This window comes from Sporobolomyces koalae, assembly GCF_050403365.1.
Source record: "Sporobolomyces koalae JCM15063 DNA, S_koalae_JCM15063T_v1_ctg1, whole genome shotgun sequence".
NCBI lineage: Eukaryota > Fungi > Basidiomycota > Microbotryomycetes > Sporidiobolales > Sporidiobolaceae > Sporobolomyces > Sporobolomyces koalae.
Genome location: NW_027481770.1, coordinates 657,654 through 676,759, shown reverse-complemented (window position 1 = coordinate 676,759; position 19,106 = coordinate 657,654). Strand labels below are relative to the sequence as shown.

Below are 19,106 nucleotides of genomic sequence, written 5' to 3'. Positions count from 1 at the left end.
TGATTTAGTCTCGAGCGCCTGGCTGAGGTCGTGAACAGTGATCGACACGAAGGACGCAGCATGCGAAGGTTTGCTTGACTCCACCGGTCCGCTTCTTTCTTTTGGCCCCCACCCTCGTGCTACGACTCCCACTCAAATTGTCCGTCATGGCTATCGACTGGGATTACTTTATCAGCGAGTCTGGCAAGCGATGGGAACCTTCCGCCAGTGAGTGCGCCGCTTCCTCAGATTGCGTTATCCCCCCGTCGGGACTGGGACCTCATCCTCCGTCTCGTTCATACTTTACTGATCGCTACGTTGGTTGTCGAATCCATCAGTCCGAGGCTTGTTCCCCCTCGAAAAGATTCCTGGGATGGTCTCGCTCCTCGCGGGCAAGCCGAATGCCGAAACGTTCCCTTTCTCCGCCATCACCGTTTCCCTCAAACCAATCGTGCGTTCCTGTCGAGTCCGCATGGCACCCGAGTCTTTCGACTGACAGGGATCCGACACCCCGAAATTCTAACGACAGATTCCGACCGACACACCCGAGCAACTCGTGGTCGAATCGGACGCATTGACCGAAGGCTTGCAGTACGGCCCGACCGCCGGCTTGACGGGGCTCGTCAAATGGCTCGAGAACCTTCAAGAGACGAAGCACTCGCGCAAGAAGGACGGCAGTTGGCAAGTCAGCGTCGGCAGTGGTAGTCAGGACCTGATCAACAAAGTCAGCCTCTCCCAGATGCGCTCTCGACCGGACTCGAGCTGATCGTGCTCACCGACAGGCGTTCTGCTCGCTTGTGAATCCTGGCGACTCGATCTTACTTGAAACTCCAGTCTACTCGTGAGTGAGCTCGATCTCGATCAACAGCTGATGTAGCCTTGACAACAGCTGCATACAGAGGAACGATCGGTCTTTTGCGTCAGCATGATGCCTCTCTCATCGGTTCGTTACGCCTGTTCCATCCTGCGCCCTGGATTCCCTCGATCTGACAGAGGGGATTCTCTTCTGTTCAATCACAGAGGTCCCGGTCGACACTGCTGGATTGAACCCGGACGCACTCGAGGACATCCTCGCCAATTGGTCAGAGAAGTACCCCAACAAACGATTCCCGAAACTACTCTACACCATGTACGTTTACTCGGTGTGCGAAGTCTGTTGCGATCCCGTATCGACTATTTGTTTGTCGATTCACAGCCCGACAGGCTCGAACCCTACCGGATGTTCTTCGCCGCTTGAACGGCGTCGACGGATCCTCGCGCTCGCGCGACAATACAACCTGCTTCTTCTCGAGGACGATGCGTACCACTACCTCTCGTTCGACCCAACCGACACGACTCCGACGTACTTTGAACTCGAAGCGACGGAAGGGGATCGCGAGACGGGTCGAGTCGTCAGGTTTGACTCGTTCTCGAAAATCCTCAGTTCGGGTGAGCTCCTTCCGAAATCGTCAGGTGTCAACGTGGACGGGGGCGAGACTGAGTCTGTTCGAGGACAATAGGTATGAGGCTTGGATTCTTGACGGCGGCGAAACCGCTTGTAGACATTATCGACCTCAACACCTCAAACACAAACTTGCAACCTTCGTGAGTTGTGATCGCGTCATCTTTATCTAGAGGAGCTGCTTGAGAATTGAATCTTGCACCATTCGCAGTTCGACGACTCAGGCGATCGTGTTGGTATTGCTCAACAAGTGGGGTCTCGATGGATTCCTCGCTCACACTCGTCGAGTCGCCCAATTCTACAAAGCGAAACGAGACATGTTTGAGAGGATCGCGCACAAGTACCTCGATGGACTCGCAACTTGGGTCACTCCCGATTCGGGCATGTTTGTGAGTTTTTCAGACAATCTTGGCAGGTCAAAGCACGGGCGCTGACCAAAGGCATTTCAATTTGCGCTCTCTCGTGATGGGCAATCGTACGCAAACAGTTGTTCCTGAACCTCAAATTGACGAAAGACGGTTCCGAGGGAGATTCGTCCGAGTTGATCTCGACGACGGCAGTCCAGAAAGGCGTGTTGGCCGTACCGGGGATCGGGTTCCTCCCGAACGGAGGCAAATCGAGTTTCGTGAGGGTCAGTTTCTCGTTGGCGACTGAACAAGATGCCGAATTGGCGTTCGAACGGTTGAGGGAATGCATCTTGGAAGCACGAGGGGAACAAGTCTAAATAGAACTAGATTATTTATTCGTTCATCGCTTGCGTTCTTCGAACAATTTTGGCCACTCTTGCAACCAAGGTTGGCCTGGAACTTGCACCACCTGAACCCCTCGCTTCGATTTTGATGACGATTGTTCGTTGCTTTCGCCGACCTCCCTGCGAGTACCGATTGGTGCGAGTTGCCATAATCGTTCGACCTGACGATCGCGCAAGTACGTGTACGCTTTGTCGTAGTGAAGTCCAACCGCTTGAGGCCCGTGAGAATCGTCCGACAGCGTGAACTTGCCTCCTTTTGCAAGAATCGCCTGTCACGCATCAACAACACCGTTGTTCAATGTCGGACTTGATCTGCGACAAACTCGACACAATTCGAATGTAGATTTCGCACTCACGTCAAACACCTCGATTCCAGGGTACCCCGTCTTCCACCCTTTGCGGAACGCCGACGCGTTCAGTTCAAACAATGCTCCGTACGCTACGGCGAGGTCAATGTTTCTCAAGATCTTGTCCCACACCTCGGGGAACTGCCGAAAGTCGAGATCGGGATAGTACAATCGACAGAGGTCGAAATGACCAATCACTTGGGGTCTTAACCGGTCGACGAGCTCGTACTGGCGATCAAAGTACTGGGCAAACAGGTTGCTGAATTTCTCCAACTCGTCTTGACCTCGTTGTTGCCCTAGAACCTCATCGAACCGAGGTTGATCGAAATCGATCGGAAGCTCGTCGCAGTGATGCACACTACCGACGATGTAGTCGAGGTGGGCCGCGTTCGATTCGAGCAAGCGTTCGAGTCGATCGAGTCCAGGCTCATCGATGTACTCTGTCTCGAGGCCGACGAGGAGCGTGATTCGGTCCTTGTACACCTCTCGCAACCGGTTTGCCTCGACGAGGTAGCGCGAGAACGTATCCGAGAGAGCTTCGGGGTCGAGATGAGCCTGATCGATGCGCGGATTCGTCGTCCAATTCAGTCAGTGACGAGGGCGAGCCTCTCGAGGGGAGTGCGAGAGAATCGACTCGCCTCTTCCGGGTACAGGTGTTCGACTTTGTACCGCGGGACATGCTCCGACAGGCCAAAAGTTGTGAACCCTTGCCGGATCGCCTCCTCGACAACCTCTACGAGCGTGCCCTTGGCGTGCAGACAGAACTCTCCCGAATGCGAGTGATGCGAGATTGTCATGCTGGTTCCCGTCGGCCAGATTCTCGGATGCGGAGGCGAGAGGTGGGCGACTCGAAGATTGCGAGTCACAGGTCAGAGCGCGTCTATCGCGTCAAGTTGGAGCTCAGATCCCGATGAGACCAGGTTTGATAAGCAATCAGCGGCTGGGCAAAGTTGTGGTTGAGTGAGAGAGTCGCAGCAGATTGACATTCAGGTTGACGTTGATCAACCGCCTTCCTCACCTCGTCCCCCTATTCAGACCTTGCCCGATCGCTCTGAACGCGTCTATTCTCCTTTCTGATTACTACAGGGGCATTTCGAAGGCTCGACTCGTCGTCGATCGAGGTTGCAGTGCACCGCTTTCATCGGATCTGAGCGCCTTCCCGCAACGGCTGCCACAGCCATGAGGATTGTAACGTGGAATGTCGTGAGTCCTCCTGCATGTCTGTTAGGATGTGAACCGGGGCTATCGTGCTGACGCTCCGGATCTCCCCCACAGAACGGCATCAAAACACTGCTGCAGTACCACCCGTCAGTAGCTGAAATCTAGCAGCTCGATCATTCCACCAGAACTCATACATCACCCATCGTACCCAGATGGAACCAGAAACGCACGTACGAGGGGATCATCGAAGACCTCGGTGGCGACATCACCTGCATCCAGGGTCCGTTGTCTCCCCTGTCTCGTGCGACCGCTTGATTCAAGCATTATTGACACGCATTTGCAGAAACGAAGATTACCAGAGCGCAAATGGACAAAGGCATGGCGTGCATGGACAAATACGACTCGTTCTTCTCGTTCTATCGCCGCGGCGTCCGCGGCATTCATGGCACCGCCATCTTCACCAAACGCGATGTGGTCGTGCCCCAAAAAGCCGAAGAAGGAATCGGGTCGTCCTTGCTACCTGCAACCATGACTGCGACCGAGAGGATAGGCGGGTACCCACTTAGTTCCCAAGTCGACCTCGACTACAATGGCATCAAGGATCTCGATGTCGAAGGCAGGACGACCATCGTCGACACTGGCATGTTTGTCCTCATCAACCTGTACGCTCCTCGCTCGTTCGAAATGGGGCGCACGCGTGCTCACGTGCCAAGCGATGCCGCAGGTACTGTCCCAACGAAACCAACGAGGAGCGACTCGTATTCAAGAATGCGTTCAACAAGATGGTCGATGCCCGGGTCAAGAACCTGATTAAACAAGGGCGCGAGGTGATTGTCGTCGGAGATCTCGTAAACGCTATTCCTTCTTTCTCCCATCACCTAGCCGCGAAAGTTGGTCTGATAGGCGCATCGTTGGCTTGCAGAACATCTGCGCCTCGAATTTAGACACTGCCGAACCCGATCAGCGCGCAAAGAACCAGGGGCTCGAAGAGTTTACGGATCATCCGCCGAGGAAATGGTTGAAAGAGTTTACCGGTCCCGGAGGCGTCATGATCGACACGACGCGGGTTGCCCATCCCGACAGGATTGGCATGTTCACCTGTGAGTATCGTGATTTGCTCACATCTGAATCGCTTTAGGCTCAACTAAATCCTTCCTCCAGGTTGGAACACCAAGATCGACGCACGGTGAGCCTCTTGGCGTCGGACTCTGCTATGATTCGTGGAGGCTGAGAACTTGTCTTGTCAGGCCGTCCAATTACGGTACTCGGCTCGACTACATCCTCGTCACGCCCGGCCTGCTTCCGTGGATCAAAGATGCCGATATTCAGCGAGACATTGTCGGATCCGACCATTGTCCTGTATACCTCGATTTCCACGACTCGATCGAATTACCAGATCGAGGGACTGTGCGACTGTGGGACGAGTTGAATGCAGGCAGGACAAGAGAAGACACGCTGCCCGAACCTCCAGCATTCGCTTGCAAATTCTACACCGAATTCTCGGGGAAACAAAAACTACTCTCGAGCTTCTTCGGCAAAGGCGCGGTCGCTCCCTCGCCAGCAACAGCAGCAACGAACAAAGAGACTGATTCGAAATTATCGAAAAGACCAGCGAACAACACGCCGCAACCTGTGCCTTCCTCAAGCAAGACCGTCATTGAGATCGAAGATTCGCCCTCTCCACCTCCTCCGATACCAGACAAGAACAGAGTGAAAGGCAAGAAAGGTAAAGGCAAAGAAGTCGAAGACGACAAGCCGAAAAGCGGTCAGAAATCGCTGAGTAGCTTCTTCCGCCCGACTCCAACTCCCGAGCCCGAGCCTGCCAAGAAGAAGCGGAAAAAGTCTGTCACGCCTTCGACCACCTCGGTATCGGACACTCCCAAGCCAAAGAAAGCCGTTCCTGATTCCGGTCCCTCTGCATCATCGCCATCATTGTCCCAGACGGACCGACGCTTGTCACAAACGCAAGACGATCGGCCCGACGATGATGATCTGTTCATACTGGATGATGATTCCACTGTTTCGACCTCATCGCAATCTTTTACGGCCGAAGTGAACGCTCAAGCTGCCTCGGTATGGCAGAACGTGTTTGCAACCAAGTCGGCACCGCTGTGTGAAGGTCACAAGGAACCGACCAAGATGTGGACCGTGAACAAGCCCGGGATCAACAAGGGTCGCAAATTCTACCTTTGCGCTCGGTACGTCGCGTTTCGCTCTCGTGAGCCCGAGAAACCTGAGGCCTCTCGAGCTGGAACCTAACCTCAAGCTCTTGACTGTCTTGATCAGACCCGTCGGGCCTGGCTACGACAAAGGTCAAGCGAAAATCAATGTCAATCCCGAGTTCCGCTGCGATCATTTCGAATGTTGGTCCTCTGCTGCCTAGCCTGATCTCCCCCTATGTGCGGATTGCCTCTGACGCTCTCTCCCCCTTTTCTCTGACTCGTTTCAACAGGGGCTACGAAAGTGCTCCGTCCTGCCGGAATGGTCGAAAACATGAGCAACAGGAAATCAAAGTGAAAAGCGATGCAGCTTTGAGCCCGCTCGGCGGCACTGTGATCTCACGCACGCTATTTCTTACGCTTGTTCCCCTTTAGGTGATCTTGCTTTGAAGTGGTTGCTCTACTTGTCTATACTGGAAATAGCTTGTTGTCATTTCTCTGCATCTCTGTCCCATTTTTTTCTCAGTATCTGTCAAGAGTCTATCGAAGATCTCGTGATGGCCTTGAATGACTTCCAGGGGTGTGGGATCTCTCATTAACCCAAATATCAAACGAACCCTGCTTAGCAACAATATAATCATATACCATTGGCTTTGCCAGTCAGCGCTTGGACCTTTTGCTTCTATGGTTTAGTGGTCATGACATCATCCTTACATCAATGTGAATGGTGAGAATCTGGAGTCTCTGTTATTTTTTTGGCGTTGACATCCTCTAGTCCGTGACACACGGTGCGCCTCGGAAATAGAAGCGTTAAATTGCCCTGCACGAGTCCTTTCGGGTCCGTCGGGTGTCGTTCGGTGGCAAGCTGCGTGTTAAACATGATCGAGGGCTTGCTCCTGAAAGAGCTCGAATGGGAATCTGAGCAAAGAATACATCTCCTTGAAGCCGTGAATGCTCGTGAGATGTGCAGAAGCGTTCTCTGCGGAGTTTGGCGGCTTTCGAGACTGCAGGGAACGTTGCTCAGCCTTACATTTTCAGCTTGAAACATCACCAACTCAGTACCAACAGACATGCTGAGAGACCTGCGTCGCAGAATGGTACAGGACGGACGTTTGAAACGCGAAGAAGAAATATGTGCAACAAGTCCGGAGTCCACCGAGATTGCCAACGACATTGGAATCACCGTTTACACGTTGAACCTCGTCTTCTCGTGCTGTCGCGACTGGCATCGAAAGGGGAAAGTCTAGAAAGCGCCAAGGTTGTTAGCTTTTGCACGCTTGATGATGGGAGAGCCCGAGTCTGACGAGGTCTGGCGCTCTGTGTCATGTTAATACTGTCTCGTGCCAGCTCGGTGTCCGCTGAACAAGCTGAGTCGTGCTTGAAGTACCCTTTCCAGGTCCATTTCCTTGCGAAAGGGAATTGTCAAGCGGCGCTTGGACTTTGGCGCAGAACGGCCACGGCCAAAGCGCACGCTGTGCCCGGTCTGCGATCCGCTTCTGCACGCGGCCTAGGGCGCAAATAGCTCAATGTAGATGTATGCCGGTATTTGCAGCAAGGATAGCTTGAGCGGAGTCGCGGATGTATAACGACATGAATAGAAAGGCAAACATAGTATGATTGGATTTAGCTTACAACTAAAAAAGACTCGGGCGTCGCGTCCGCCTATCTTCGCTCCCTGCCAGTCGCGCTCAGCATGCCCTTGGAGCGTCTATGAAATGCCTGTCATCGATCTCAGCGATCTCTAGCTCGTCTCCCGGCGCGACAAGCACATCAAGACTTCAACCTCGCCTGCAACCTTCCTTGACGCACACACCGTCTGCAGCCATCGAACCGAACGTCAGAGTGACCCGAGACGACTATGGACGTACCATGAACGAAGTGGCCTCAGCACAGGGCAGACTGCCACAGGCTTCTGGGATCACTCAACACAATAAACGTCCCGCCTCACCTGCTTCGGTAGCAGGCACACACAAGCGCAAGGTTAGTTGTGATTTCGTGCACGAATAGCACGAGATGCTGAGCAAGCTGCTCACGTGTTTGACTCTCCCCGGTCCCAGCGTATCGCGTCCGCCCCACCCTCTCCCGAGCTGGGTCTCCCTTCCGAGCCTATCATCGCGCTCAAAAGACCATTACAGCGCCCGCCTCCAAGTCGTCCACCTATCCTGCAACCACAGAGACCGTCCTACCACGATTTCGTACTTTGTGCTCGTTTCCGCACACCCTTAGTTGAACCCGCATCCGATCCCTTGTCCCAGTATGCCTCGGGGAGCAGATTCAACACGATCACATCCGTGTCGAGCACCTCTCTCGCGGGCGCGCAGATCCGTCATACGCGCGTTGCGTCGATCGCCTCATCCACCTCATCCGTCCCGAGCACGTCTCGCTCGGTTCGTTCGAGATCGCGACCGGTAGATTCAAGATGGAGCTTCCTCCGACCGGCCATCCAAGATTGCCCTCACCTGTCTGACGAAGAGACGAACGTCAAAGACTTGAACGACAACGAGTCGAACGATAGTGAAACGAACGACGGCGAAACGAGCGACGACGATAAGAAGTTGACGTGGGCCGAAGGCGCAGATCCGCACGAACACGATATTCGTTCCATATCGCCAGAGTTCAGACTGCGCGAGTGGAACTCGTGGACCCTGGCACCTGCACCACGATTTCGAGCGAATCCAAACCCTTTCGAGCCATTGCCATCTGCTTGGAATCTCGATCACATGCTCAGGGTCGACAAGATGAATGAAGCAGAAAAAATCAAGCGGGAACAGGCTAGGAAGAAGCGGAAGAAGCGAGAGAGGAGACGGAGCAAGCGCGACAAGGGCAAACAAAAAGCTATTAACGATGCAGGCGGTCAGAACGGGGCCGGGGCCATCGAAAAGCGCGTGACTATGTTGGACCAGCTTCGGAAGTGGTACGACATTGACGAGCCGTTCACGGACGAGGAAGCCGAGATCGAAGCCGAACTTGACGAGGGACCGGTGGTGGGCTTGGCTGCACTCGCAAGGCCGTTCATCAGGAGAACGCGGGACGACCGCCGACGTCGCAGGCTCGCGAACCGGGACGAGGACGATACGACCGAAGAAGAGGACAATCGATGAAGACCTCCCGATTTTTGTACCCTCTCTACATTGTTTGCGCGTCGGGTTCTCCACCATGTTTCGCAGTGACGGCATGACCCGTTGATACCGAAAGTCTTCCCATTTGCTGCCTGCATAGCGTCATATTCCGCGCTTGTTTCGAGTGAACGAGAGGTTGGTAATTGCAAGCGAGAGTGTATACAACGAACAAGCGAACGGATATTTTCGGGGTATTTAGAGGACACTGGGACATCAAGCAATGTAGCGGCCTTCATCAATGACTGAGCCAGCCGCGGCCGAGTCGTGAATCCAGGCTGTGGTAACGATCCTGCGGAGCTTGGGCCTGTAGCACGCGCAATAGAGCCATGAGTCAAGGGAAGAGTTCGAGCGACTAGTGGTCAGAGCTGCTCACTCTTTGGTGCGGTTGTGGAGCTCGAGACGGCTTTCGAGCGCGTCTGGAGCCATAATAATGTGAGTGAGACTGGGGTTCGACAGATCATCGGTCACATTGCCGCCAAGTCGAACGAATTCTGGAGAAAGAGCTCAATCAGTTCGAACCGGTGCATTGTCGATAGAAGGTAGAATTTTGCAACGAACGAGAGCTAGCTGCACGGAGGCTGAATAATAGAGCAGTCAGTCTACAGCGCTGCATCTGCGAACAAGCAGGAAACGTACTCTTGATCGGCTTTCTCGATTCCTGCAACGTTTCTTGCGCCGTCTATTTTGTTCACAATGGCGTTGCTCGACGTGTCAAAGTAGGCGGTGTAGGGCGAAAACGGTCCGACCCAGAAGTCAGTCTCGAGCGTGGGCGAGCGAGTGACGAGACGAGAGCGATTCATCAAGTTGACGATTTCGGATCTCGCTTCGTCGCGTTCATGCGCGTCTTCTTCCATATCCTCCTCAGTCCCGGACTCCTTTTCTCCAATGAAATCTGGTTCTAGGTCAGAGCCTTCCGTGTCCGGCTCAAGCTCGCCGTCGTCATCGGAATCGTGAGCGGGCGTTCGAGCTCGAGGCTGCCAAGTTGCCGACGGAAGGGGCGCGATCTCTTCCTCGTCCGAGTCTTTGTCTACATGGTATGAACCGACGTGCATGGCGGGAGGTTCGACGTCAAGGGCGTCCTTGGTGTCAATCTCGTCGTAATCAGGCATTGACTCGGTGGCAGGGGTGGCTTGAATCATGAAACTGACCGGAGTCGATAAGATCGAGTCAGTTCCGCGCTCGAGAATAGATATAGCTCTCAGCGCGCGTACCGTTTGTGTAAGGGGAGCCGGCGCTTTTGGGCAATACTTTCGGAAACCCAAGCAGGTCTGACTATATCAATTTCGTTGATGCCCTTCTTGCGCTTAAGGAGGTTGTCAAGCTCTTGCGAGATGACTAAACGGTCGGGAAGCGAAGTTGCCGGGATCGTCTGGATCAATTTTGCTCCGTGCTCGCGCACCTTGGTCGTAACCTCTTTCATTTCTGCTTTTCCCTTCTCGTTAACAACTTAAGAGACAACAAAGCTACCCGAATCAGCTCCGGTCGCTGAAGTGTATTGTGAGCACGTACAAACGGTGATTCCAGCAAAAATGTCGGTCGCAACCTGGACATCAGCGAGATGCGGTGCGACGGCGCTGGCTTTGGCTGATCGCACTCCAGCACGGGCCTTTTTCTTCTGCCTGTACGAGACCCAACACGATCTGTTAGACTCGGGACGAGATTGATGGTGATCCGGGGGCAAACGCACGTAAAAGTTTCTCCTACATGATCTCGCTTTTTCGTCGTTTGCCTCATCTCCTTGACGGCTTTAACGGCATGTATTGTCAGCGGGCTGCACAAAAGGTCTATCTCGACCTTGCGGTCCGACTCACTGTCGATATCGTCGGAAGTCGTGTGGTCCTTGTCGAGGCGGATGCGCATCGCACCTACGACAAGGGAACCTTGTTAGTGATACTACAGCTACTTTGGAGCGTTCAGGGCGTACGAGGGAAGCGGAGAGTCATATCGGCGCCATAGTCAGCTACAGACGGCTCGATCTTAGTTCAAGCTAATCATGCACATGGTCGAAGAGCTTCAACGGGTCTTACCTCCCCCAACAATCTCGGCGGCTTTGATCTCGAGAACGAACGAGCTAGGACGACGAGACGAGCGTTAGACGTGACTTTCCGAGCTTTGATGTGAACTCTGCATGGCTTACTCTGCTGGATTGATAAAGACATCCGGTACTTCGCCTCGCGACACGTACCACTCCGGAGTGCCCTTCTTGCGGTCCATGAGCTTCGACCCAACCTTTTTGCTGGATATCACAAAGTGAATGAGACTCGATTTCTGAATGGTAGAATAACTGGAACGAACCCGATCTCGATGTAGTCGTCGCGATTGAGACCAGAACCAACTTTCGCGAACGACAACCACCTATTCGTACGAGAACTAGCTCAGACGTGTGCCGAGAAGGATAGGTTCGAGCAGAGACCACAGACCTTGTCGTCCCATCTGACTGCTCGTCGCGCAAACCGACCAAAAACGAAGAAAGCAGACCGCCTCGTCGACCTTCGCCCCAGTACCCTCCGATGACGACAGCGTCGATCGTCTCGCCGAGGGCGTCCATATACTCTAAAGTCTCGACACGATCAGGCTCTTGCTAGGGAGACGGGACCACGGAACGAGCGTACCAGGTTTGACTTTGATCCATGCTGCATCGCGAGCTCCGAGAAGGTACTTTGAGAGCGGATGCTTGATAACGAGACCTTCACCTCTGCGACGTTTGAAAAGATTTCCAGATCTACCCTAGCCTGTGATGGCAGCGTGTCGAGAGACCCGGAGACTGACCGTTCAGCTACAATCCGTTCCAAATAGGTCTTGATGTCGTTTACGGATGTTGCTCGGACGCAATCGGCCAGCTCGAGCACACCTTTCTTTGGGGTGACGATATTGGCCAATAATTGTTTCCTAATCCAAAGCGGTTTGTTGAGACAAGACTCGACATTGCCATTCTTGCCGCGAGCGTAGAGTACGTCAAAGACTTTGACTGTCCCTCGCAGGTTGTCAGTCATTCATTTCGGATTGAGTACGAGTTGAAATCGATGAGGAGGCTTACAGCAAGGACGTGGATCGCTGGGACCGATCGGATCGTTTCCAGCGCTTGCAAACGACTTCAAGTTACCGAATGGCATATACTTGACGAGATTCGGGTCCCAGACGAGCATCTCGCCATCCAGGATCACGCTGCTTGCGTCAAAGACATCAGTACCAGGGATGTACTGCAACTTGGAGACGCAGGCGAACGTACTCTTGAACGTCACGGCTGATGAGGTCTCCGATGTAAGGGGTGAGAGAGCCAGCTCTCGAATCGGCACCGTAGAGATGGGTGTAATCCTTGGCCTTCCTACGAAATGGTAGTTTGCTCCGCTCGCAAGTCAAGCTACGCTCCTGAGGATTGAGAAGAATGCAAGACTAACCGGGAAAAGTAGCGGTACGAATCGCCAACCTTGTGCAGCTGTATTCGTTCACCGTCGAGTTTCTCTTCGAGGATGAATTCGTCGTTTGTGTAGGCGCCGGGCTGAACTGGCGCATCATCGACTGTATTCGGTCTACCTTTCTTCATGTGCCGGACAATGTCGCTCAAACCCCCTTTGAGACGGAAACAGAACATCGGAACAAAGCTCCGAAATGGCACGATAGTTGAGGTCTGCTCGATCAGTCAGGATTGATCAGCCAGTGCACCTTTCGACGCGCTCGCTTGGAATCCCAGTGAGAGCTCACGTCACGTGAAACGTGAATTTTGGGGTTCCATAGCTGCCAGCACACGCGCTTGATGTCTGAGCAGGTGTTGAAGACGTCGACTGCATCTTCGTGAAACTGGTTGAGAATAGTCTTTTCGCGGAAGCCTGCCTTGAGATCTATATCGTCGAGGTGGAAGATGTAAGGGTCGCGTGCCAGCAACATTCAGGCGAGATTGTACCCACCCCTGAGAATGATTCGGATGAACCATTTCATCTCTTTCGGAGTCAAAGCGCCAATGCACTCTTTGATTAGCCGCGCGTGTTGTTGCCTGGTGTCCATTGGGATCCGCTCAATTCAAGTCGCAAGGACGTCTGGAATAGAAATTGACGTACGAAGGCATCCTCTTCTTTCCGTCAGCGCCAACCGTCGGAACGGTTCGACTGATCTGGTCGAGGATGTTGTTCACCCCGTCGATCGACAGGGAGCCGTACTTTGTGATGACCGAGGAGCGGCTTGTGATCACCTTTTCTGCAACAGTACTGCAAGAGAAGGTTCAAACAACAGGCAAAAGGGAGAGAGTTCAGAAAATGGTGGCTCACGCGAATTCACCAGCAGCTTCCTGTTCGAGCCACAAGCCTTGTTGTCAGTCAATGACTATCTCGCTGATCGGAGCCAGTGTGCAGCCCACATCTTCCTTTGTCGGGATCTTCCAGTTGATAAGTTTGCGCGCATCTGCCGACTCGGGCGGGATATCAAGGGCGGTCACGATGGCCTTTGCGAGTTTCTGCTCTTTGAGGTTGTATGTTCTGCGACGAGTGTCTCTCTTTGAGCCAGCAAAGGCGTGTCAGGCCGCAGCTTAGTGAGCCGAGAAAGTCGAGTGGAAAGTTGAGCGAACTTCGGGAAGGAGCAGACGAATGAGGGGGTAGAAATCGTTGCCGACCCGGTCGCGCCAGCGCTAGAGAGCAACAGTTAGCCCTGTCGAATGCGCCAGATTGGGTCCGACGAGCCCCAAAGCGACAGACCTCGAAGAATTTGGCGATCAGGGTCCCCTTGTACCCTGGCTTCTTGTGACCTTCACGGTTTGCGGTTTCGAGCACCTCGAGTAGTCCACACAGCGATCCGAACGGAGCATCAGCTTTGTTGACAAGGCCCGGCGGGCGCTCGATGTCGTCAGGCTCAGCGAGCGGGCCCTCCTCATCTTGTTCCTCTTTCAACCTCGCGCGGTAGTTTGAGTAGTTTTGCGGCATACCAGCCCTGGTCTTGAGGCGCCCTGTCCGCGAAACGATTGACGATGACGAGAAAGTGGAGACTGAATACAGCGATTCCAACTTGTTGATAAATGAGCGCGTGCGCGCAATGTCATTGCAATTGACATCTCAAGTCGCATTTATCCTCTGCAGGAACTACGGCTGTTCGGCCTTACTTATGAAACTAATCTCACGCTCTGACACGATGTGTCGTGTTCGTCGCTCGGAGATTCCCACTTGCGAAAACCAACTTGAGTCCGTGTATGCCGGGCCAAACAACGTTTCTACAATGCTGCCGCGCGCTCTCCAGATTCGCGATCCGAATTGTGCTCTGCTTCACACCATCCAGCCCAGTACATACTGGTTCTACTTGCTGATCTTCAGGGCAGTCAAGAATACCTCCTCGAGGTTGGCTTGCCTCATGCTGCAGATGCGCCACCGCTTGTGAGCCTCTTGTGTTGGCTATCGGTCGTGAGCTTGAGAGACTGTACTCACATGTCTCCCAGGTCGTTGAGCTTCTCGACCTCGCGCACACAGATCTTGTCGTTTGGATCGCGAGAGAGGACAGGACCGAGATGCGAGCGATTCCGCACAACCCAGGAGACAGCTTCGGTCGGAGCAATATCCTCGGGAGGCGTCACGACGTCGCCATCTTCCTCACACCGGATCTGTAGTGCTTTCCATTGAAGTTGCTGATTCAAAGAAGTGAGAGAAATCGCATGAGCATGAGCATGAACACCAAGGCAGCAAGGCACACAGATACAGATACTGACTTTTATCCGCCACACAAACTCTTCGACATTTTCCTTCATTCCCTCGATCACGATTACGCCGGGATACCTAGAGAGCATCGACACATGGTCAGGTCCGAGGTCATAGCATGACGCAGATCGTTCGAGAAAATGAGAATGCACCCTGGCTTCGAGACGCCGAACAGACCAAGTTCGGTCGACCAGGCGACAATATCTTTCCGTTTCGACGTGGCGAGGAGGTGATGGGACCAGATGAGAGTCGTTTTGAGGGCTATGGGGCCGCTCGGCTGCACTCGTCGAGGCTGTTCCGTCGTTATTTCCGATTCCGATACTGTCGTGCTCCGAAGCGGGTTGGCTATCAGCCACTCCTTGATCGAGGTGAATAGCGTAAAGACGGGCAGAGTTGCGACCTCGCGAGCGTTCTCGTCCGTTTCACGCTCGACTTCAGCAGCGAGTCTGGCTTGGTCGTCCCGATTGAGGTTGCCAGCATGTAACGTAAAGCATGGTAGTTCATTGAGGCGATACTCAACGAGAAGCTCAATGTCACGTGCGAGCTTGAGTATCAGCGTCGGCAGCTTCGAGGGTATGTGTGAATCCGGAGTCTCAAGTGCTGGCTTCCCGAGAGGTTAAGAGTCAACAAGGAGCTTTACGACAGACTCGCTAGCCAGTACTGACCTCCCACTCTGCCTCGATCTCTTCATCAACCCATCGCATTTCGTCTTCAGTCAGGCTCGACTTGAGCAGTAGCAGCTCGTCGCGCACCTCGTCAAGAGACATGATTCCGTAGCGTTGATTTTCGCGCTGCTGATAGCCGACAGTGTGGAGTGCGAAGGCAGAGGTAGACGGATTGATGCGGTCATCGATTCTTGTTCGGATCCTTTTACCTCTGATTACTTTGCATTATCTCACAATGTGCCATCAGCGACCCAGCTCAGACCTCACCTGACTGCAATGTCTGTCGTGCAAGGCGCGTCAACGCGTTGGAGCGACTTCTCTGTTTCGAAACCGGCCTGGGCACGCAGGATGCGAGGAGGTTCGCTGCACGCGCTCACATCAGTGTCGCACCCATCAGTCGGCCGCTCGACATTCCTTCGCACGTAATCGCGACCGAGTTCTGGACTCGCCTCCAGGGAAGACTGGCTCGATTGCGATTCGCTTTTCTCGCAACAACAAACATGACCGCCATGAACGACCTCTGCACGCTTCGCCTCGGCAGTTCTTGGTTCCGTTCCACGCCCAGCACTCTTCTGCACGATACCTCCAAGCTACCCTCTCGATCGACCAACTCTTAGTCCCTCCTTTCCCCTCTCGCGATGCATTCATCCGTGCTCTCCCTGCTCCTCCTCGCAGCGACTGCGACCCTCTCGCTCGCATCGCCCTCGTCTGCCTCTCGAGCAGTGTCGCGTCGCAATGGTCCTCTCGCGAAGCAACGCCTCCACAGCCGCGTGCACTCTCTCAAGCGCTCGCCCCCCGTGCCGCAGACTACCGCCACAACTCGTCGTACCCGTTCCCGTCGCAGCCCGGTGCCGATGAACGAGTCGCTCGAAGAGCGAAACATCATCGAGCGTGACCTCCTCCACACCGAGGACAAGCGAGGCCTGCTTGATGGTGTCCTCCACGGTGCCACGGGTTCGACCGGATCGACTTCCGCCCCTTCGACCGCCGGTCTCCCGACGGTACCCGGATCGAGCGCGCTCGGTCTCGTCAAGATCCAGAGTCTGCTCAAGAAAGGCACCTCGGGCATGACGACGCATCAGACCAACATTGGCAAGTCGTCGGCTGTCTTCTTGCTTCTCTACGACCCTTGACACACCGGCTGACATACACATCGGACGCCTCCTCGTAGCCAAGCTCGCGAAACAAGCTCGCAACTATGACAAATCGTCTCGTATGGGGTCGAAATTCCAGAACTCGGTCTAGTACGTGTCCTAGCCTTTCGATCCGCTCGAGCTCACAGAGGAGAAATGCTCATCTGTTGCACTCCTGTGCTCAAACAGTCAAGAGTTGAAGGCGTACCGCGGCTCGGCCCAGTCCCTCCCCGCCCTGCAAGAACTGTCCGAGGCAACCAAGCCTGCTGCAGGCGACCACGGCCTCGACAACTTCAACCGTGATGATCCCGTTCAAGTGTTCTTCCGTACTATCAACGAGTCGACTCAACAGACCCTCGAGAGCATCAACTTGATTGGTGAGCTTCACTTGGCGGATGACCTGCTACTAAGCGCCGGGGCCATTGCTGAACGTCTGGTGTCATAATCGTAGTGTTCTACGTCCCAGTTCTTGGTCCTCTGCTTGGTCCTCTCGTATACGACATCAAGTGCATTCTCGACAACATCCTCGACGCGACCCAAATCAACGTCGATGGCCTCCTGAACAACCTCGACCTCAACGGCCTCAAGCTCCTCTCTTCTGACTACGCGACGAGCATGTGCAAGATGTCGCCCAGTCTGGCACTCTGCTAAGGCTGCTCAGCAACCGAACCGGGGACATGACCGCTCGAGCTTTGTCTCCCACTCTTCACCTCGCCACCGTTTCCAAGTGCTGCTTCACCTTCGATCGTTCAACCTGGAGTTGAAACGCTCCAAGATGGGGTACCAAGTTGCTCGTTCCTCCCTCGTCATGTATCTTGTCTGCTCCAGCTAGCTGTCCCTGTATTTTTAGTAGCATCTTCTCAACCTTAGCACTGCTTGCTTATACTATGCCAGCCTATTTATGCTACCTCTTGACTTGGCGCTCTGCTACTAGGGACCGGGCCAACTGGAGAAGAGAGAACGAGCACTATAGCTTGGCGAGCTCACGCAGGCATGTCTCACGTCAGTACAATTTTCGCGCGGAAGTAGCTGAACAGGCAACATATATTCTACTGCTACTAGCGACTTACAGTAAAAGATCATGTCTAGGTAGCAGGAAGAGAGAGAGAGAGAAGGAGAAATCAAAAAAATGGCAGGAGGAGAGGGAAACGGAAAAACCTGCACGCAGAGGCACTCTCTTGGTTCTTCACCTCGTCGTCCATCATGGTAAATCGCTGCTCCTTTTGCACACAAGCCGTTCCCAACGCCAACGCCCCAAGCCCTTGACCGCCTACCGCCTAGCCGCCTTTCACTGGACGCCGGAAAGCGGGTCGACCAAGGTTTTTCCCCTCGGCCGGAACAGCTACCAGTCGACACTCGGAAGGCTCGGTGGATAGTAGGACTCTGGGAAAGGGCTGCAGAAGGACGTGCACCCTAGGAATCGTCGGTTCCGACGTGATGGCGGGCGTCAAGGAATGTCGCATATGGACAAACGCGGTTGGATCGGTTGCGCCGGTTCGGATAGAGCGCCTGCACCTGATCAGCCCAACCAGTTCTCGAGGAGACCCTGTACTGACATTTTTTCGCCCTGCGACGCCTTTGTCCCCTCTAGTCCGCTGCCGCCAAGATCTTCAGGACCGCCAACGCTCCTCGCACCGCCCCGGACGCCACGGAGACGTTGGTCGCCCAGGCTCTCCTCGACCTCGAGAACAACGTTCCCGACCTCAAGGCTGAGCTCCGCCCCCTCCAGATCTCGGCTGCCCGCGAGGTTGACGTCAAGGGAGGCAAGAAGGCTATCGTCATCTTCGTCCCGGTCCCCCAGGTCAAGGCCTTCCACAAGGTCCAAGGCCGCCTCACCCGCGAGCTCGAGAAGAAGTTCGCCGACCGTCACGTCGTCTTCGTTGGACAACGCCGCATGATGCGCAAGCCCACCCGTGGCTCCCGCGTCAAGCAACAGCGTCCCCGTTCGCGCACCCTCAAGGAGGTTCACGAGAAGATCCTCGAGGACCTCGTCTTCCCCACTGTACGTTGAATTACCATCCTGTTCAAATGCCCCCTGCCCCTCCCCTCCCCCGAAGACATTCTCCCTGCTGCGCTCCAGAGTCGACGACAAAATCGCGATCAGGACACGCTCCAACTCTTGGCCGCACGAAACCTCTCCGGGGATCCTGAATGCTCTTCGAGCCGACGGATCTCTCGCTCCGGCTCGATCAGACACTTTCTCTCTGCCCTTCCCCCGGACTCCGCAATCGGAGGATGAACGGCGATGCACGAAAAGGAACGTTGTCAACTACCGAGTCGAGGGAGGTTTCTGCGAAAAGGAGTGATCCAAGTCGTGGACAGGGCAGGGAAATGTTGGACGGCTGGCTGGAGCAAGCGATGTGAAGCACTAGTGCTGATTGCGGCTCGCCGGTTTGTTTTTTGTGTCGGTTGTGTAGGAGATCACCGGCAAGCGTACCCGCCAGGCCGTCGATGGCTCCAAGCTCATCAAGGTGTAAGTTCTTGTCTTGCTTGGTTTCGTGTCTCGAGACTTGATTGCTCATTCCGACAATTTGGGATACGTACAGCTTCCTTGACCAAAAGGATGCCACTTCGCTCGAGTACAAGCTCGACTCGTTCTCGGGTGTCTACAAGAAGCTCACCGGCAAGGACGTCCACTTCGAGTTCTCCGAGTCTGCTTAAACTCCGCAAAACTCGTCC

General features: G+C 54.4%; 9 protein-coding genes across 9 annotated transcripts; 6 read left to right on the top strand and 3 right to left on the bottom strand.

The window, feature by feature from the left end:
- Positions 1 to 146: 146 nt before the first annotated feature.
- JCM15063_003407 (uncharacterized protein) lies at positions 147 to 2,144 on the top strand (the record flags this gene model as incomplete). Its single annotated transcript, XM_076675328.1, has 10 exons — positions 147 to 207; positions 318 to 430; positions 509 to 703; positions 762 to 820; positions 879 to 922; positions 1,000 to 1,108; positions 1,175 to 1,407; positions 1,479 to 1,563; positions 1,632 to 1,809; positions 1,908 to 2,144. 10 exons carry the CDS (start codon positions 147 to 149, stop codon positions 2,142 to 2,144), a joined length of 1,314 nt encoding a protein of 437 aa, XP_076537412.1.
- Positions 2,145 to 2,167: 23 nt separating this feature from the next.
- Positions 2,168 to 3,315, bottom strand: HIS2 (histidinol-phosphatase; the record flags this gene model as incomplete). Its single annotated transcript, XM_076675327.1, has 3 exons — positions 2,168 to 2,440; positions 2,528 to 3,073; positions 3,157 to 3,315. The coding sequence occupies 3 exons, from the start codon at positions 3,313 to 3,315 to the stop codon at positions 2,168 to 2,170; spliced, it is 978 nt and encodes a 325-aa protein (XP_076537411.1).
- A 382-nt stretch (positions 3,316 to 3,697) lies between these two features.
- APN2 (DNA-(apurinic or apyrimidinic site) lyase APN2) lies at positions 3,698 to 6,196 on the top strand (the record flags this gene model as incomplete). Its single annotated transcript, XM_076675326.1, has 10 exons — positions 3,698 to 3,721; positions 3,794 to 3,825; positions 3,892 to 3,959; positions 4,023 to 4,341; positions 4,404 to 4,527; positions 4,602 to 4,779; positions 4,841 to 4,865; positions 4,927 to 5,877; positions 5,966 to 6,042; positions 6,132 to 6,196. 10 exons carry the CDS (start codon positions 3,698 to 3,700, stop codon positions 6,194 to 6,196), a joined length of 1,863 nt encoding a protein of 620 aa, XP_076537410.1.
- A 1,511-nt stretch (positions 6,197 to 7,707) lies between these two features.
- On the top strand, positions 7,708 to 8,939 carry JCM15063_003404 (uncharacterized protein; the record flags this gene model as incomplete). The annotated part of the gene is made up of 2 exons (XM_076675325.1): positions 7,708 to 7,818; positions 7,896 to 8,939. The coding sequence occupies 2 exons, from the start codon at positions 7,708 to 7,710 to the stop codon at positions 8,937 to 8,939; spliced, it is 1,155 nt and encodes a 384-aa protein (XP_076537409.1).
- A 231-nt stretch (positions 8,940 to 9,170) lies between these two features.
- On the bottom strand, positions 9,171 to 13,867 carry DNL4 (DNA ligase (ATP) DNL4; the record flags this gene model as incomplete). The annotated part of the gene is made up of 25 exons (XM_076675324.1): positions 9,171 to 9,261; positions 9,331 to 9,448; positions 9,516 to 9,535; positions 9,594 to 10,100; positions 10,169 to 10,403; positions 10,467 to 10,576; positions 10,645 to 10,702; positions 10,769 to 10,822; positions 10,882 to 10,917; positions 10,985 to 11,028; positions 11,095 to 11,193; positions 11,253 to 11,312; positions 11,378 to 11,510; positions 11,570 to 11,652; positions 11,727 to 11,925; positions 11,995 to 12,122; positions 12,187 to 12,282; positions 12,356 to 12,585; positions 12,660 to 12,796; positions 12,863 to 12,948; positions 13,013 to 13,159; positions 13,220 to 13,239; positions 13,309 to 13,443; positions 13,516 to 13,575; positions 13,643 to 13,867. The coding sequence occupies 25 exons, from the start codon at positions 13,865 to 13,867 to the stop codon at positions 9,171 to 9,173; spliced, it is 3,111 nt and encodes a 1,036-aa protein (XP_076537408.1).
- Positions 13,868 to 14,233: 366 nt separating this feature from the next.
- On the bottom strand, positions 14,234 to 15,396 carry JCM15063_003402 (uncharacterized protein; the record flags this gene model as incomplete). Its single annotated transcript, XM_076675323.1, has 5 exons — positions 14,234 to 14,291; positions 14,363 to 14,559; positions 14,641 to 14,707; positions 14,782 to 15,233; positions 15,295 to 15,396. The coding sequence occupies 5 exons, from the start codon at positions 15,394 to 15,396 to the stop codon at positions 14,234 to 14,236; spliced, it is 876 nt and encodes a 291-aa protein (XP_076537407.1).
- A 536-nt stretch (positions 15,397 to 15,932) lies between these two features.
- JCM15063_003401 (uncharacterized protein) lies at positions 15,933 to 16,427 on the top strand (the record flags this gene model as incomplete). The annotated part of the gene is made up of 1 exon (XM_076675322.1): positions 15,933 to 16,427. One exon carries the CDS (start codon positions 15,933 to 15,935, stop codon positions 16,425 to 16,427), a length of 495 nt encoding a protein of 164 aa, XP_076537406.1.
- Positions 16,428 to 16,509: 82 nt separating this feature from the next.
- On the top strand, positions 16,510 to 17,078 carry JCM15063_003400 (uncharacterized protein; the record flags this gene model as incomplete). The annotated part of the gene is made up of 3 exons (XM_076675321.1): positions 16,510 to 16,538; positions 16,617 to 16,804; positions 16,879 to 17,078. The coding sequence occupies 3 exons, from the start codon at positions 16,510 to 16,512 to the stop codon at positions 17,076 to 17,078; spliced, it is 417 nt and encodes a 138-aa protein (XP_076537405.1).
- Positions 17,079 to 17,864: 786 nt separating this feature from the next.
- JCM15063_003399 (eS7 family ribosomal protein) lies at positions 17,865 to 19,088 on the top strand (the record flags this gene model as incomplete). The annotated part of the gene is made up of 4 exons (XM_076675320.1): positions 17,865 to 17,921; positions 18,019 to 18,429; positions 18,845 to 18,900; positions 18,974 to 19,088. The coding sequence occupies 4 exons, from the start codon at positions 17,865 to 17,867 to the stop codon at positions 19,086 to 19,088; spliced, it is 639 nt and encodes a 212-aa protein (XP_076537404.1).
- Between the last annotated feature and the right edge of the window lie 18 nt (positions 19,089 to 19,106).